We start from the raw sequence: 16,737 nt of genomic DNA, 5'->3' as shown, positions 1-16,737 counted from the left end.
ATATCGCCCGCTTTACTAATTTGACGTGGTCATAACCATACACTTAGATCTACCACAAAGATACCGCTCGCCTTCTTCCCTTCTTTATCAAAATTTGCTAATCTCTGCACTTCTTGACCTACAAGCATGTCTGACTCTGAGACAGACCTCTTTCAGTATACTAGTGGCCGTTGGCTCTGGAACGAAGAGCAACAGCTCAAGAACCGATATACTCCTTTCAATGTGCCTGAGTTGAAGAGAATTGCAGCGCATAGCATCGGTGCAGGTACATGCACTGCAATCACAAAACTGGCAGAAGGGAACTACAATAAATGCTTTAGACTTGAGATGGACAATGGATCAGCCGTGATTGCACGAATCCCCCACCCCAACGCCGGGCCCAGGTACTATACTACGGCATCTGAGGTTGCAACCATGGACTTTGTGAGACATCATAAATGTTCTAATATGTGTGATTTTTCTAACATGCAATTTAGGCTCGAACGATTCTCGGAATACCAACACCCCATGTGTATGCTTGGGATGCCGACAAGGATAACTCCGTCGGTTCTGAGTACATCATCATGGAGGAAGCATCAGGTACCATGGTGCAAGAAGTGTGGGAAGATCTTTCCATCGATGACAAAATGGACTTCACGCAAGAGCTCGCTGAGTTACAGACCAAGTTGCTTCAAGTACCCCTAAACTGGTATTGTGTAGTTACCCGTCGATTCTGATACATTCATTTGCTAAATTCAAATTCCACAGCTATGGAAGCCTGTACTATGCAACCTCCAACATCAAAGATGCCGTTCCGGCTGAGACCAGTGGAGAAGTAACCCCAGAGCTTAGAGACGAGATACGCCGTCGTTTTGTTATCGGTCCAGTTGCGCTAAGAGACTATTGGAATAATCAACGTGCAAAGATGGCCTTGGATCGTGGACCATGTTTGTCTCCCAGAAAAAGCCCTTCAACACCTCCATTCCATTACCTATCTATTTACTCGCTACTCTAATCTGACTAATGTTTTGAAGGGCAACAACCACAGGATTATCTACTCTCCCTAGCTCGGCGGGAAGAGGCATGGATTCAGCAATACGCGACAACAACATCGCCATCCGAAGATTGCCCCCAGGCACCCTCAGCAACCCAAAATGACCCAGAAAGTCATCTCTCCTTGCTGCACAAATATGCCGAAGTTGCACCCCATCTTCTCCCAACTGACCCTGCTTTGAATGCACCCAATCTCTGGCATACAGATCTGCACGCTGGAAACCTCTTCATTCAAAACGGTAGAGTATCTAGTGTCATAGACTGGCAAGGACAGTGGATAGCACCACTGATGCTTCAAGGACGTCCTCCAAAGCTAGTCTACTATGATGGCGAAATTGTCTTTGAAAACCCCGAGAACTTCGATAATCTTGATGCACAGGAAAAGTCTCGGATCCGAGAATGTATGGGCAAGTCAATGGTGTTCTATCTTTATCAACTGCGGATTAAGAATATGTGCCCCCTTCTTTTGGAACTCTTTGGATATCCCTATGGAGAAACTAGGACGGTTCCAGTTTCTATGATGGGCAATACGTGGGATAACGACATCATTCGATTGCGGGGAAGTCTGATAATGGTGGAAAGGTATTCAAAGTCTTTTCTTTCTTTCTTTAGGGTACAATCCCTTTTGAGTAATTACTGATCATCCTTCAGATACTGGGAGTCAATGGGATTTGACATCCCCTGTCCTATTCATTTCAAGGAGGAAGAAATACATAACTGCATAGAAGAAGAAGGCGAGATATGGAACAGAATACAGAATTTTTGGGACAAAGCTGCCAAAGTGGTGGACAGGGAGGGCTTTTCATTTCATGAGTGCTACGATCATGCCGTTTTACTTTTTAAAAAGGTGCGAGAGGCTTGCAAGGAAGGTATGGAAGGGAAAGAATGGGAAATGTGGGACAAGCAGACACGCTGGGTCGAGAAACATTACCGGACTGATTCTTGACTGTGGTGTTTCTCCCAGATTGAAGTCATCAGAGCGTATCATCGGTATTTTGTTTCACCTCTCTTTTGTCACATAGCTATTCGTCAGTGCCTTGTTTCGTAAAGCTCTAGTGTGCTTCCACTTACTATCGTTTGAAATGCATTGGCTACTATACTCTTTGATGTGAACAAGACCAGAGCGCTCGTCAACTCGTTTTATTCATAATGGATGAAGAATCAACACGATGTCTAGTTTGATGCGCACGTCAATGGGTTGGGAGACACTGACCTACACATCTCCAATAGTAAATAATGAACAGAATACTTCTCTGTTTCCTTGTCCTGTTCCCTACGGGTGACTCAACGCTATGTGGACTCTACATTCAATCACAGAAGACAGGAATCGCCCTGAATTATGTCGCCGTAGGTCTCTTGATGTGAGCTACATAGATTCCCGAAAATAGATGAGCACATCAACCGGGAAGAGGGGCACGTAGCAAAATAAGATATCTATAATTCAAGTCACAGGAGCAAATTAGTGACGCAAAGCGAGACACACCCAAAGGTGAACCACGTTACACACACAGTATGGGACGAATTGAATGTGCATAGTTAGTTCTCCGTTCATCGCCCATCTTCACGGCGCTTGTCCCCAGGTGGGTACTTTCCCGGAGGAACCCAATGGTGGTAGCCGTGAAGGTCACTCCACAAATTTGCAAGATCATAGTCCGCCTCCAATCCCTGCCTTTCCAAGGCGAGGTACCCGGGCGCGAAAATCTCCAGCTGCGCTGCCCAGTATTCCCGAGTGTAATCATTGAACCTGAGTTCGCCATTCTGCTGGGCTGTGTCCAGAATGTCAACTAGCGGCATATCCAAGCTCAGACTGTAAGCGAGAGAAAAGGAGAAGATAGTCATGATGTAGTTAGCAAAATCTCTTTGACTCTACTTCGTACTATTCTCATACGAAGAAAGGGGTTTGCTTACGGCTTGTTGTTATGGAGAAACCAGGGATGCTCCCATGGGTCTATCATCTCCTCGAAGAACCATCCTTGAACGTTATGATACAGCATGATTGCACCCGTATGCCAAGGTCGCAGACGCGTATAAGACTTGATCTGACCGTTCGCGTGAAGTTCGAACATTATCAGCTGGCCTGTGTTTAAAGCTTCCTGGTCGATTACTATGAAGATGTCGTTATAGAAACCTGGAAATAGCACATTCCCAGCGACTGTCATTGTTAGATAGCGGAAGTCCGCAGATTCAAGGCAGTACTGCGTTATCAAGGCCTCAGGTGTAGGTGAAGACCTGGTAAGATCTGGGAAAAGGGCCGGGATCTGCGGGTACGGTTCAGGCTCATGCTCCATCGGATGAGCCCCGTCATTTTGGTGAAAGTAAAGGAGGATTAGGAGCTTGACAAGCCGGACATAATTGGACGCGTGCTTTTCGCGATCTACCGGCGCGAGACAGAAGAAATGTTTTGGAGAATGACGTATTCGAGTAAGCAGAGGCAGGGGATAATCGAGGGCTGTTTCAGGCAGTGACGCGCGAGCTTGATAAGACTAAAGCCATGCGTGATCAATGCTGGGTTTGAATTACTGAGAGTACAGGAGTTACTTTACGTCACGGAAGTCTTGACTCGCAGACGCCCATCGTTCCATTAAGAGGCGGCGTTGCTGGAGCTGCTCATCCAGACTCTCTGATTCGGTCCATTCTTCCTATAATTATTGTTAGATGGATCTCTGTCAATGGAAGAAGATGATATGACTAGTCCAAACCTGCACAAATTGAAGCCAGCCCTTGGATATTTCAGCCGTATCAAACCAATCTATGGGGCTAGGCTCTACACGAAGGCATGTTAGGATGCCGCCCGGCCAGAGGTCCGTGGACGGAATGAGTGGCTCAAGCTGAAGCATTTTGTAGAAAAGATGGAGAGAGACTGGGCCAGCGACGATTAGGAAACACCCAAGGGACTGACTTCATTTGTAAGGGAAAATAGCAGGACGGACCGCATTATGGTAAAACCCTACGTGGGGCCCGTTCCGAAGCTTAACCGTGCATTAGGCACCCTCCAGTGTAGGCAACATTCTTGATCGGCTTTTCCATTCCCACCACCATTCCGGAGAAAGCTTCAGAGACAGAAAGAAACGAAAAATAAATTATATGAAAAGGCCTCACGCGACTGTGTTAGTTTAAACCGGAAATTGTTAGTCCTGCCACACCTAATTGTAACATAGCTAGCTATTAAATTATGGAAGGCGCAGAAGCGCATTTTTGCTCCCATAGCAAAACCATGGTTCTGTCCTGCATAATCAAGAGTCTGAATGGTTCATGATGCTCGATGCGCAGGGTACGGAGGGTGCTACGGCCAGCTACAATTGACTGGGAAGCGATGAATTTCTTCACACTAATTATGCGATGGCCGGGTATTTCCGGCTAGGTAGCCGGTCAATTGGCCCCAATCAAAGCTTTTCCATCAAATTTTGGTAGTGTAGACAATCCCCTATTCCGAAAGAAGGGAGATGTGGCTCTGGATTGATTCCTTGTCTTTGCTAATTTAGTAGTGCGGGTCCGCATCCCTGGTTATCCAGGGTCTTAGCACAAAGTATAACATCCGAGTATCCGGGGCCTGTCACCTGTGATTGGTGGATCGGGAGGTCAACAAGCGTTCGGAAGTCTCAGATTCAAGCAAAGCATTCTCCATAGGAGCTATCGCAGGATTGTGAGGCACAATAGTCGCTGGTCGATCCACTGGAACGACCTCATTAGTGCATTGTTCAACTCATGCATCGAACGGCAAGTCACGTACCAGTAACCATAAAGGCTGCAGCAATTGCCAAATTGTGAGTTCAGGCAGGTATAGCCTCCATTATTGGCCCCACACAGACCATTAGGCGAGATATTGGCTGTGGATGTCGGGGTCGCCGTAGATGCTGAGGTCGGAGTCAGACTGCTGGCTATGGAGGAAGCCTTGCACTCGCCGTATCCAGGGTCACAGTTGGTTTCGCAGTAGTTGCTCGTTGATCCACTGATCGTGGTCGGGGGCAAACCCAATTAGTCATCACTCTAAGCGAAGTCTGGTTCAACTCACCAGTAGCCAAATTTGCTGCAGCAGTTCCCAAATTGAGAGTTGGTGCACGAATACCCGGTAGACTCGCCGCAAGTGCCATCTGGGGAGGTGTTCACGGACGAAGATGCCGTAGAAGTCGCTTCGGAAGATTGAGTAACGCTGCTAGTAGTCGTCGTGCTCGCGCTGTTAGTAGCAGACGCTGAACCCATGGAAGCCGTTAATCGCGCTGTTGCAGTGGCTATCATTTGACTGGAGTAGGATTCAGTCTCGGTCATCGAGGTCACCAGTGAGATACTGGTGTTGAAGGCTTGAGTCGGCAACGGCTTCGAGAGATCAAGCAAACAGACGCGATCGTATTCCTCCATGAAAGTGTCATGAGTAAGCATATCGGATGTCAAGGAATCGTCTGCAGAGATATTGTAATATGCCATAGCTTGTCGACAGAGAGTATAATTTTGAGTCATTTCCCACACAGTGTTATTGTATGTAGCTGGAACGGTGGCGAAGGTCGGGCTCGTTGAAAGCAGCCACTTGAAAATTGAATGAGGGATAACCTGAATGGCGTTGGAGAAGATGGATGTACAGGTGTCATCTGCACCAGGGAGATAAGAAACCCACCAGAAAAGAAGAGGGTCTGTTAGAGGTCAAAAATTGACAACCGACCCCAACGCGTTGATGTCTACCAGTAGTGGGGTAGACACATTGGAATGCCCCAGAGATATTTACACACGTTTTGTTCCCTTGCACGTATATAGATCGACATTTGGGTCACGGACATTACAGCGAGAAGTAGCTGCTGAAGACTGACTGACACTTCCGTAGGTCACAGATGCGGTGGCGACAGTACTGGAAAAGGCATGGGCAATAAGTGTAAAGATGGGCCAGCTCGAAGCAATCATGGCAGCGCATGATTGACGAAACAATGCCATTCAGTAAGTCGAGGTCGCAAGGCAACGACAAACTGAGCAAATGTTAGCTTGAAGACGGAATACAGACCTCCTACCATTAGAGACGGTGGGTGATATTACTGGAAATTTGGAAAGTGGCCTAGTAGCGATGTGAACCAGATCATAAGGAGAGGTATGCGAACCCAAAAATGACAGACATCAAGTGTGATATAGAAGGTATTTCAATGAACATATGCTCCCATTGGATTTACTGCTAGAGTCTTATGTAGATTATTGGAACGAAGCAAAGTGATAGGACGAATCCAATAGGAATAATTGCTTAGATAGTATCTTTCAAGACCACAGCTTAAACCTTGAAATAATCTCTCCGCTATGGCACATTTTCACCGGTAACACTAACACTAGTACGCGTTTCCGCATCACCAGAAACAATTAAGGAAGCACTAACTAACAAACCAGAATAAGCAATTTACCTGACAGCCTAAGCGATCACTATAAGAAATTCCCCGAACCTGCCCTATCTCCACAATTCGCTTACCAAGTCCTAGCCCCTCGAGTGGATAATCATATACCAGGAACCACTACTTACAGCACCTGCATACAGCCTCCTGCACAGGGCCGTTACCGCGCTAGGGATAGATATTTTCCCTGGCTCCTGCATACAACCAATCGGGTAAATTAACGAGACCCATAGTTGATGATGGTTGCCTGGGATATAAATAGGGCCGCTTCGTGCATGCCGGACAGCCACCCTGGATAATACTATTGCCGGCATGACAGTACTACCGGTAACCCCAACGCAAGGAATGGAATGAGCTGATAAACCAAACATTATCCCTTGACAGCCCAAAAACAATTATTTCTTCTTGTTTTGCTCGTTTAGTGGTCTGAGGTTTATGTTCTACCGACTTTCGTTTCTCACCAGTGAACTCTATTCAATCCACAATACGCCAAAATTAAGTACTGAACACTACCACCACCAACATAATGCATACCCTCAAATCACTCCTCCTAACAGCCATCACCCTATCATCCACCCTCACCACAACCGCCGCCACCACCACCACCCCAGCCTACAGCATAACCGAACCCACCTCGGGCGCCATAATCTCCCTCAACACCGCAACCGTCATATCCTGGAACACCACCGAACCCAGCACCTCAAAGTTATCCATCCACCTCTCCAAAACCACCAACGAAACAACAAACCTCTACACCATCGCCACCAACATCTCCAACTCGGGCTCAATCTCCTGGTCGCCGCCATCGCGCGTAGGGACAGGCTCAGACTACATCGTCGTCCTAGAACCCTCCTCCTCCTCTGAGACATACACCTCATCCCCCTTTACCATCTCATCCTCCACCAACGCCTCGACAACATATTACCCCACCGAAGGGGAGGTAGTAAAAACAGGCCAGACTACTATTATTACCTGGGAAGTGGAGAGGAATGTCTCCGAGGTGAGTATATATCTTATGGAGGGGGAGTTGAGCAATGGCAACGGAACTGCAAATGGAAGTGGGTTGAAGAATGTGACGACTATCACGACGGATATTGCGAACTCAGGGGACGTGGCGTGCGTGTTGCCGGGGAGTGTGAAGAGTGGGGATGATTATCGGTTTGCGATTGTGGATGTTAAGGATGTCGGGAGGGTGAAGTATTCGGCGGTGTTTGAGGTTGTTAATTCGGGTGATGATTCGAGTTCTTCGAGTGATAGTGGAGATGGAAGTGGGAGTGGAACTTCGGACTCGTCAGGGAGTTCGTCGAGTGGGGATGGGTCTGGATCTGCTGCTGGGACTGGTAAGGAGACTTCGGGTGCTGTGAAGGTCTGGGGCCGGGGCTGGAGGAAGATGGGGTGGGGGGTTGTTGGGTTGGTGGTTGGGTCTCTTCTAGTTTAGGGTAGGGCTTGGTTGTTTCTGCTGGTTATGAGTGTATTGATTTGTTTTCTGCTCGCGGTTCAGCTATTTGGAAAGCAAAATTTAGTGTAGTAGTTTACTTATTAGCCGTTAATGCATGATGTCGATTTAGGGCTAACGGCAGCGCGGAGCAACTACTTTAGTCGATCCACAGCGGGAATAACCTTGTCGAAGTACTCCATAGTCCGTACCAAGGTAGCGATATGGGTCGATCACGGTAATTGAGACGACGCACTAGATATGAAGATTCAATGGTAATGTACTGATTAATACTTTGAAGGCAAGACGACAACATAACATTCAAGCCGTGGCGCTGTCCGTGCCACAAAAAGTCTTGGAGAACGTGGTCAGTGTCGTGTGACTGACCCTGGTAACGAGGGTACGTCCCGAAGTCACAGTGACCTGGCGGTACATTACATACAATACATACCTTAAGGCAACGTTCCAATACACGTAGTGTGACGAACCAATGAAACAGCCTGACATATGAAGACTGTTAGTATACTCCCTACTAAAAATATATGATATGATGCATGATACCATTTCCACAACTTTACATAGTCACAGTAGTAAGTATAGTATGAAGAAACCCCCAACTCCACCCAACTCCTCTCCAATCCGATCCCCACATCACCAGAGAACGAAACATCCATGACCACAGAGAACCTAATACCAGCTGATAACCACACTTCCCCACACAATCCCTCAACACGAAGAAGATATTTAATCCCCCGTCCCAATCTCCAAATCCAACTGCACCCCATTAGTAATACTATAATCCCCAAGGGTAATAAAATCCTTAAAGGGGCGTTCCCCCTGCCTCTTCAACATAATCTCCCTAGGAGCCCTTCCAATCTGCGCCGCCACCAAGACCTTCAAATCGCCCACCGTATCCGACGGCAAACACGGCACCGTGGCCTTACTACCCAAACGATCGTTAACCGTCACAAGGATCATTTCCTCCGTGCTAGCGGGCTTGAGTTTCTTCTTCTTCTCTTTCTTTTCTTTCTTTTCGCTGTCGGTTTTCTTGGGCTTGGTTGAGTCGCGATCACGGTCGCGGTCCCTATCTCTGGCTCTATCCGGGCTGTAGTCTCGGCGGTATCTGTCTCTGTCTCTGTCTCTGTCTCCGTATCTATCGCTATTGTCTCTGTAGCTTTCTCGGCGAGGAGGTGAGCGCGCGCGGTAGCCGCGGTCAAGTGGACGGTCGGTTTCGTTGTTGAAGTTGTCGTCGCGGGGAGGTGCGCGTTTCTCCTTCCAGCGGAATCCGCCCGGGCCTTTGGGGGGTTGGCGCCGGGGTGAGCGCGAGCGGGAGCGGCGTCGCCGCGGGGGCGAGTCGGGCATGGTGGGTGGGACGGGTGTCCGTGAGGATGAGGGATGGAGAGGGAAGGAAGCTTTTTGAAGCTTGGTGAGGATGGTTGTTGACGTCGGGTGGGTGCAGAGATGGGCAGATGGTGACCGCTTTCTGTTTTGGGGAGTTACTGTTTTGGGGTGGATGCTAATTTATGTGTGCTGATGAATCAGCTATGCGGATCTGTGCATGGGCTACTAAGTAGTATGCTTCATGTTAGGTTCGTCTCACATACAACTCAGATCTTTTCATACATTAATATAATACAAGTCATATGTAGTAATACACAGACAGAATACAATCGCCATGGGGTTATGTCTTATTCGCAGACCCATGGCTCCAGACGCCCGCGCCCATATATATGTAGTTCCCTATTTCATGAGGCGACATCGACATCGACAGTGGAAGATAGATTAGAGACGATGACCTTAGTCATTCTCATCAAGCAGAACCTTCAGCTTCTGCAATTTGTCCTCACAGTTGACCTCCATCTGCATCACCACGTCCACGCTCTTCTTCTTCGTGATGAGCAGTTGCGAGACCAACCAGAAGTTGTACCCGTTCTTGAAGAAGCCCATCGACGCCCACTCCCCGCTCGAAAGAGTGTTGCTGAGCGTCATCCAGTGCTCGCGCCATCGGGCGAGTGCGACTCGGATATGGGCTAGCATGAGGTCGTCTGGGATCGCCCGAGACTGGCTCTTCTCTGGGGGATCGAAGCTGAAGAGATGCTTCGGGTGAGAATTCTGAGTCTTCCGGAGGATAGGGCCCAGTAGTGACATGTGCGAATTGATGAATGTGTACAGAACTAGACCAATTAGCTCAATGACATGTGCTATCGGTGGGTGACTTACCGTGGATCAGTATGAACATGTCGAGTACTGTCAGACTAGCCATACTGCCAGACGCGGATGAGTCCGGAGTGGAAGGCATCGTGTCCTTGGGATCTTCCTCGAATAGATTGTGGAACGCTTCCAAAATCGTGACTCCCCTCGAGGCCTGGAAGTTGCGATCGGAGTACGGGTGTTCGAGAGCGAAAAGGGACTCGGCGCAAGGAAAATCGCACTCGACTTCAAGATGTGACAGACGGCAAGGGTAGTTCTGGAAGAAGGAAAATGCACAGTCGAGAAGCAGAATGATGCTCATGGTACTTCTACCGTCAGCGGGGTAAATTAGAAGACGGAACCGGCACCTACCGTATGCGAGACTCTGTCTGAATCCATTGAAACTCCGAGACAGCCTGGTGTTGGTTATGGCGGCATTTGGGAAGGCCCATTCGACGAGCGACCTACTCATATCAGTAACGTCACCTGTCTCAAGTCCATAGTAAGTACCTTGATGACCTCGCTGAACCGGTTTTCCATCGCTCGATTGCGCGCCGTCGGGCTACCCGACCAGTACTGCGCAATAACCATGATGAAGCCGGCCTGCAGGTTCTGAAACTGAATCCAATCATTATTCCCACCATCAAACATTCGACGTCCACTGAATGCCAAAGCCACCTCGTTCTCTGGAGAGAAGGTCTCGCTGGAGAAAATGTAGAGTTCAACAAAATCCATCACCTGCTTCGCAGCATGCTTCTCCTGCTCATTAGTCGTATACGTAGCACCCATGAACACGAGCGCTGCAAGGAGGGGCAACGCGACGGTGTTCACATTCAGTGATGCAAGGTGAACCATCGCACAGCTGGGCTGCCAGTACTCCAGGTACATTCGGACAAACTTGTCGATGCGAGCGGGCGTCAACAGAAAGCTTAGATATGTTGACAAACGCTCCTGCGCTTGGGTATCTAGAGGAACCGACCACGCCCGTGCTAGGATCGCCTGATACAATCCGGCTGCGTACGGTTCTTCCGGCTCATACGTAGGTTGCGGGGCGAACGCGAGGCCGGGATCTGGTATCGGGGGAACCATCGCAGGGAAGTTGGCCCCACCAGCATAGGAATCGCCGACTATTTTGTTCACATTTCCAAACGGACCATTGAAAAAATCGAGAAAAGTATCCTGGAAGAACGAGAGGGAGGCCGGGTCCGACTCGACGAACGCGGGTGCATAGTCTGACGGATCACCTGTCCGGAAGTTGAGCATTCTCTGCCCAGCATCTTGCCGACCCTTCTGATTATGGTACTCAAGGCCGCGAGCGCGATCGCTGCGGGGAGGAAGGAGGAACTCCTCGGTGAAACTGTCTGTACCACCGTTCAGGAGAAACTTGATTGAGCCGCGATCCGAGGAAGCTCCGTAGTCCTCACGCTTCACCGAAGCCGAGCCGGAGACCAGCTCCAGGTTGTCGGCTGTTTGCTTGCGCTCATTGTTACACCGCAAGTTCCGCTTCTGACACGAGCTGCATGGGCTCAGACCATCGCAGCGCAGTTTCATCGATGTGCACTAGATGCCGACAATTAGCGACCATGTGGCGCACAATAAACAGGCTGGGTATGCGATCGGCGGGAGGTCAGGGGGAACTTGCCGACTGACAGGCATGTCGCCTTCGGCCTCTTTGACCGGTCTCCGGGATCTTTTGATCGCCGCGCTTGGCACAGTCCGTGTAGTGATCACGAAGGTTATCACTGAAGGTTGAGCGAAGGCATCAGCATCGTGGTTGGGTGGAGCGACCATGGCAAACATACATGCGCCGGTCGGGAAACCGACGACGGGCCAGGGGGGCGGGAGGAAGAGGGAGAGCAGAACACGAACCAACGCGCAAAGGACTCGTTGCAGAAAACGCATGAATAAGGGCGGACACCGGAATCTGACGGACAAGGTTGAAGTTAGCGCAGGACGAACATTGAAGGATGAGCCACACACGAGCCCGAAGCGGGCCGAGATGCAGGAAGGAGGGCGATAAATGTTGGAACGTACGGCGGAGATGATGTCGTTTGAGATGGTCAATGCGGGTGAAACCCCGCTGACAGATGGTGCAGCAGAAATGCTTGCTCGCGGGCTTCATGGTTAGGGGCGAAGGACATGCATCGGGGAGAAGGGAGGGGAGGGGTGAGATTAACGGGGGGAGATGGGAAAGTCCGGGGTAGATGGTTGCTTTAGACTAATTGAAGGGGGGTGGGTTTGTGTGGGCGTGTGGAAGAGTTGGAGGAGATGGCGATCGGAGCGGAAGGTCAGCACTCAGCACAGCAGCAAACGCTATCGGTTCGCCGTCGGGGGAGTCCCTGGCACACACTGTGAGCACCCGTCTCCCGATCTGCAGGGTAAAGGGCAAAGATAGATTGTCAGATCTCCGGCTGAGATCTAGCCGGCATCGATCTTTTGATAAATAGATGGAGGAGATTAGATTACAGAGGAGGCAGACGTAAAGATGATGAGGGGGGTAAAAAATTGAAGATACGAGACAGACCGGTGGGAAAGGGTATGACACCATTCCCCTCAAGCACTGAGACTTTAATTTGGTCAAGAAGAGAGTGACAGTTGACAGGTCGGGGGGTTAGTGGAGAGAAGACAGTAGAAGAGGAGTAAGTTAAGTGGCCAAGGATGTCTGTCTTCCCCAGCCGGTTTTCTGGGGTTCTCCTTTTCGTGGACAAAAGTAATCCTGAAAAGTGACCGGCTCGTTCCGTACTTACTCGTTACTCCTTCTTCCGTGGTATTTGCCCATACGCTCGGGTTCACTGACAATGAGCCGCCGTCTAGCATCTTACCCGGTAATCTTACCATTGAGTGACGCGGGTTTTCGGTGGGCCCGACAAGGGAGACTGCCATCCACCGCAGATAGATTACACACCACAGCACTTCTACCAACTACTACTACTACTACTACTACTACTACTACTACTACTACTACTACTATCCAGTATCACGCGTACGCTACACCAGGTGACCTACACATCCGGTTCACCGCTCGGGAACAACCTCAATCCCATTCGGAATCGCAAGAAGACAAACCGGCAACAGAAGAAATGGCCGAGTCTCCAGACTACATACACGGCTATCTGCTCAATTCTTCAATTGCTCAACCACAGTCAAGGGAAAGTCCACCTGATCATCATCCAGATAGTTCACCTCGATCGCGTTATTCTTCTCATTTTCCGTCCATCCATCCCCGATCCAGCCATTCGCGTTGTCATCGACATACTCATAGGTGAAGTCCTCCCACCGGGGATTCGAAAGTGTTTTCAGTGAGTGGAGAGACGATCCTGGCTAGGTCAATACGTGATCATCAAGGCCTAACAGCAAGATAAATGTTCCATACCTGGCCACACCCCTATCACCCGTCCATCTTCAGCTCCCCCTTTATACCAGCTTCGGCATTTCTCGCTGTACACCGTGCGAGAGAAATACTGATCGCAGTGCCGCGTAAACCGTTCCACCGCATCCTTTCTAACTGACATGGATCGGATGTTATCCCGCTGCATCTTCTGCGCACAGGCGGTGAAATAGTCAACCACTTTCTCCAGCAAAAGTAACAGGTTGCCCTCCCCCAGCGCCGAATTGGGCCCGAAACAGATAAAGTAGTTGGGAAATTCGTCGACGGCGATGGAGAGGTAGGACTCGGGGGTACTCTTCCACCGCTCCGCCAGCGACAGACCGTTACGCCCCGTGATGGGGAATCTGGGTGTGAAGCTGGTGTCAAACCCGGTGGCGCACACCAAAATGTCGGTGGGATGATGCACCCCATCGGCAGTGATGATGCCATCTGCATCAACCCGGACAATTTCGCTAGTGATGATCTGAACCTTGTCATCGGTCAAGGCCTCCAAGTACCCAGGCCCAGGTGTAAGTCGGCGGCAAACGGGCGGGAAGGACGGAACGAGATCCTCAAACAACTCGGGCTTCCTTGCCAATCGCTGTTTCATGTTCTGGGCGAAGACATCTTTGGCCCCTAGCTGTTCTGGCGTGCCTAGCAAGGTTGCGCCGTGGACAGACTGTAGTTGAACCTCGATTTCTGATCATGTCAGCGCAAGCAGAAGAAAAGTGAAAGGGACGCCAACCTTTACGGAAATTCTGATAGGCACTGTGGTCCTTGTTGAAGGTCTCAAGCTCTTCAGGAGTGAACGAGACTGGACATTCGATCAGCTAGACATTCATGGCCAACTTCATCACACTCACAGTTGTCTAATTTCGAACCTCGTCTCTCAACTTCTTCCCTAGCAAAGCTAGGTGCGATCCAGGTTCGGCTTCTGACATAGTGGTCCATGTACGTCACTTTCGGTAGCATTCCAGGCACAATCTGTATACCGCTGGAGCCGTTCCCAATCACAGCGACTCTCTTGCCCTACGGAAATTAGCCCAGATCAACGACCCTTTTGGAGATGTTCAACATACACTGTAGTCATAACTCTCATCCCATCTAGCACTGTGCATCAGCTTTCCTTTGAAATCATGGAGACCTGGGATGTTCGGCCATTTCCATTCATTGAGGAACCCGGTGGCCGAGATCAACACGTCACACTGGTCTGAGTAGACTGAATCACCATCTAGGTCCTTGACCTTTACGCCCAGAGGCTTGTCAGCTGCTGCGTCCCATGGTGACATCCGATGTATCTGACCTTCAGTTGCCATTTGCTGTCTTTTTCGTTCCACACAGCCTCCACGACTTGCTGTTTGAACTTTATGCACTTCTCGCAGCCATATTTATCAGCTACTCTCTTCCAATACTGGTATATCTCTGGGGCTGCAGCATAGAAAGTGGACCACTGTTTGTTAGGCTCAAATGTGGCCTGATAGGTGTGGGCCGGGATGTCTACAGACCGGCAGAGTTAGAAAAGGCATAAGCAGGGGGAAAAGATACACTACGTACCACATGCGCAGCCGGGGTATCTGTTTTCCAGCCACGTGCCTCCGACATCTGCATTCTTCTCGTACACGCATAGATCCAGGTTGGGGATGCGTTGTCTGAAGCGAATAGATGCAACGATACCTGAGATCCCCGAACCGATAACAACTACTCTCAGGGGTCTAGCTTCATCAACGGAGCGTTCCTGCACAATCCACGGGTCAGGGGTCTTCTCAGAAGTGTTGGCAGTAGAAACGCCTAAAAATTGCGCCAGACGATTCATGATTCTTGGTGCAGAGCTAAAGACAGAGTATGGCTCAGTGTTGAAGAATGCTGCCTTAGAACGCATAAAACGGTCACCCTTATATGTGTTGCGCAGTTGCTGGTATATCCGGGACCACCCCTCTCTGTGCATAAGCTCACTCGTGCTACAGAATATGTCAGCGTTCATGCGAATATCGGCTGGACGCGAGGAACGACCGCGGCATTCTTCCGTCCCACCTTAGCCATCTGCATTTGAGAGTTGTCTAAGGTGGGGTTGGCGATCAATGCCCGGGGAGGAAGCCGTGTAACCTTCCACCTTTGCTTGTCTTTCCGAAGTGTTGCTTTCAGCTGGAAGTGATCGTACCGACGTGATAATAGTGAGGGGCCTTCTCTGTGGCAGAGTGGTATGAACCCCAGCCCGGAAATCCCCCAGCGATGGCAGTCAAGTGGAGTCTATACTGGCGATCAGATGGGCTCGAAGCAGCCCTGAATTCCAGGCGAAGTCAACGAGGATCCACGGGTGCTGGTGATCGGAAGGGGAGAAAATTGATCCAGTGGGGACTGCGGGTGGTCATATAGCTAAGAGAGAAGAGACACGATAACGAAGTCTACGAGCTAGAGTTGTCTTTACCGTTTTTGATTTGGGCTGCCTTGTGAGGCGCCGGCACTAGCATGGGTACTGGCGGAGTAGAGGGTCGAATACGAAATAGGCGTGCGGATAGATGTCTCAGATTGGACCTTTAAGGGTATGCCCAAATTCAAGAGCTCTCTAGGGCCCTGTTGACACACGAGAAGCCAACAACATTGCCCAAGTTCGAAGAACTTTTGCTTGACCGAACAGGCGCCTTGCGGTCTGTCTGGACAGCGTGAAGCTGCACCTGTAGTTGTGAGCTTACAAAATGACGGCTATTAGCGGTTAGCCAATGGCGTGCATTTGTGTGATATATCGCAGACCCGATAAGTCCGGGACCTGCCCGAAATTGAGTAGCGCCGGCAGTAGCGTTGGTAACCGACTTTAATCCGTATATCCAGCCTATCAGTGAACCTCCTCGCCAGGCGAACGATGGGAAAAGCAACGATGCAACTGCTGCCCCCACTTGATTTAACAATTGACAGCAAACCGCCCAGCGCCACCGGAGGAAGAGCTGCTATGACGAAGGGGCTTCACCGGATGGCGCACGTATCCCAAGATGGGGGATTGGCTGCCGAAGACGGCCATTTTCCCAAGCGAATGTGGGCCGCCCTACTAGCGGTTCTACCCAATATTGAGTTCACGAGAGTGGATTAGACTAGTCTGTACGACTGCTCTGGTACCGGATATACTAGGCCCCAAGTTTCAATGCCCCGGTAATAGAACAGCCGTAACTCATGGCCGGAAATCCCCCTCACGCGGGAACAAGAAGCGGAGGCGGAAGTGATCCTCTGGTCTGCGTGTCACTATCCGGACCATTTGTCCGCTCATTTCTGGTCTTGGTGGACCCGCAGCCCCCGCATGAGTTCTTGTGCCTCCAAGATGGCCGGCATTGTCTCTTTCGAGTTAACGCAGTCCCATACATAGC

At 50.0% G+C, this 16,737-nt stretch overlaps 7 protein-coding genes across 7 annotated transcripts; 2 read left to right on the top strand and 5 right to left on the bottom strand.

Annotated features, from left to right (window-relative positions):
• Positions 1-126: 126 nt before the first annotated feature.
• Positions 127-1,978, top strand: BO79DRAFT_146480 (phosphotransferase family protein; the record flags this gene model as incomplete). The annotated part of the gene is made up of 5 exons (XM_025678463.1): positions 127-423; positions 477-688; positions 748-926; positions 1,014-1,614; positions 1,684-1,978. 5 exons carry the CDS (start codon positions 127-129, stop codon positions 1,976-1,978), a joined length of 1,584 nt encoding a protein of 527 aa, XP_025540053.1.
• A 644-nt stretch (positions 1,979-2,622) lies between these two features.
• BO79DRAFT_172368 (uncharacterized protein) lies at positions 2,623-3,869 on the bottom strand (the record flags this gene model as incomplete). The annotated part of the gene is made up of 4 exons (XM_025679626.1): positions 2,623-2,839; positions 2,941-3,515; positions 3,576-3,671; positions 3,732-3,869. Coding segments are annotated over 4 exons (1,026 nt in total), but the record flags the coding sequence as incomplete, so codon positions are not given.
• Positions 3,870-4,637: 768 nt separating this feature from the next.
• On the bottom strand, positions 4,638-5,454 carry BO79DRAFT_254611 (uncharacterized protein; the record flags this gene model as incomplete). The annotated part of the gene is made up of 3 exons (XM_025686086.1): positions 4,638-4,704; positions 4,763-4,981; positions 5,045-5,454. 3 exons carry the CDS (start codon positions 5,452-5,454, stop codon positions 4,638-4,640), a joined length of 696 nt encoding a protein of 231 aa, XP_025540051.1.
• A 1,313-nt stretch (positions 5,455-6,767) lies between these two features.
• Positions 6,768-7,862, top strand: BO79DRAFT_13010 (uncharacterized protein). The gene has a single exon (XM_025677970.1). The coding sequence runs from the start codon at positions 6,919-6,921 to the stop codon at positions 7,828-7,830; it is 912 nt and encodes a 303-aa protein (XP_025540050.1). The 5' UTR covers positions 6,768-6,918; the 3' UTR covers positions 7,831-7,862.
• Positions 7,863-8,384: 522 nt separating this feature from the next.
• Positions 8,385-9,220, bottom strand: BO79DRAFT_208885 (ubiquitin-like protein HUB1). The gene has a single exon (XM_025682479.1). It carries the CDS (start codon positions 9,187-9,189, stop codon positions 8,572-8,574), a length of 618 nt encoding a protein of 205 aa, XP_025540049.1. The 5' UTR covers positions 9,190-9,220; the 3' UTR covers positions 8,385-8,571.
• Positions 9,221-9,526: 306 nt separating this feature from the next.
• On the bottom strand, positions 9,527-12,139 carry BO79DRAFT_237410 (Zn(II)2Cys6 transcription factor; the record flags this gene model as incomplete). The annotated part of the gene is made up of 5 exons (XM_025684694.1): positions 9,527-10,001; positions 10,048-10,343; positions 10,390-10,481; positions 10,528-11,577; positions 11,816-12,139. The coding sequence occupies 5 exons, from the start codon at positions 12,137-12,139 to the stop codon at positions 9,625-9,627; spliced, it is 2,139 nt and encodes a 712-aa protein (XP_025540048.1). The 3' UTR covers positions 9,527-9,624.
• A 995-nt stretch (positions 12,140-13,134) lies between these two features.
• On the bottom strand, positions 13,135-15,197 carry BO79DRAFT_228022 (flavin-containing monooxygenase; the record flags this gene model as incomplete). Its single annotated transcript, XM_025683930.1, has 7 exons — positions 13,135-13,334; positions 13,391-14,083; positions 14,130-14,198; positions 14,248-14,413; positions 14,464-14,628; positions 14,688-14,881; positions 14,939-15,197. The coding sequence occupies 7 exons, from the start codon at positions 15,195-15,197 to the stop codon at positions 13,135-13,137; spliced, it is 1,746 nt and encodes a 581-aa protein (XP_025540047.1).
• Between the last annotated feature and the right edge of the window lie 1,540 nt (positions 15,198-16,737).

The sequence above is a fragment of the Aspergillus costaricaensis genome (assembly GCF_003184835.1).
Source record: "Aspergillus costaricaensis CBS 115574 unplaced genomic scaffold BO79scaffold_14, whole genome shotgun sequence".
NCBI classification, from domain to species: domain Eukaryota; kingdom Fungi; phylum Ascomycota; class Eurotiomycetes; order Eurotiales; family Aspergillaceae; genus Aspergillus; species Aspergillus costaricensis.
Note: the sequence above shows the minus strand (reverse complement) of the source record. Positions and strands in the feature narration are given on the sequence as shown.

Bases quoted from the DNA above. Each gene is read 5' to 3' on its own strand.
- BO79DRAFT_13010 (XM_025677970.1), top strand. From the start codon at position 6,919: ATGCATACCCTCAAATCACTCCTCCTAACAGCCATCACCCTATCATCC.
- BO79DRAFT_208885 (XM_025682479.1), bottom strand. From the start codon at position 9,189: ATGCCCGACTCGCCCCCGCGGCGACGCCGCTCCCGCTCGCGCTCACCC.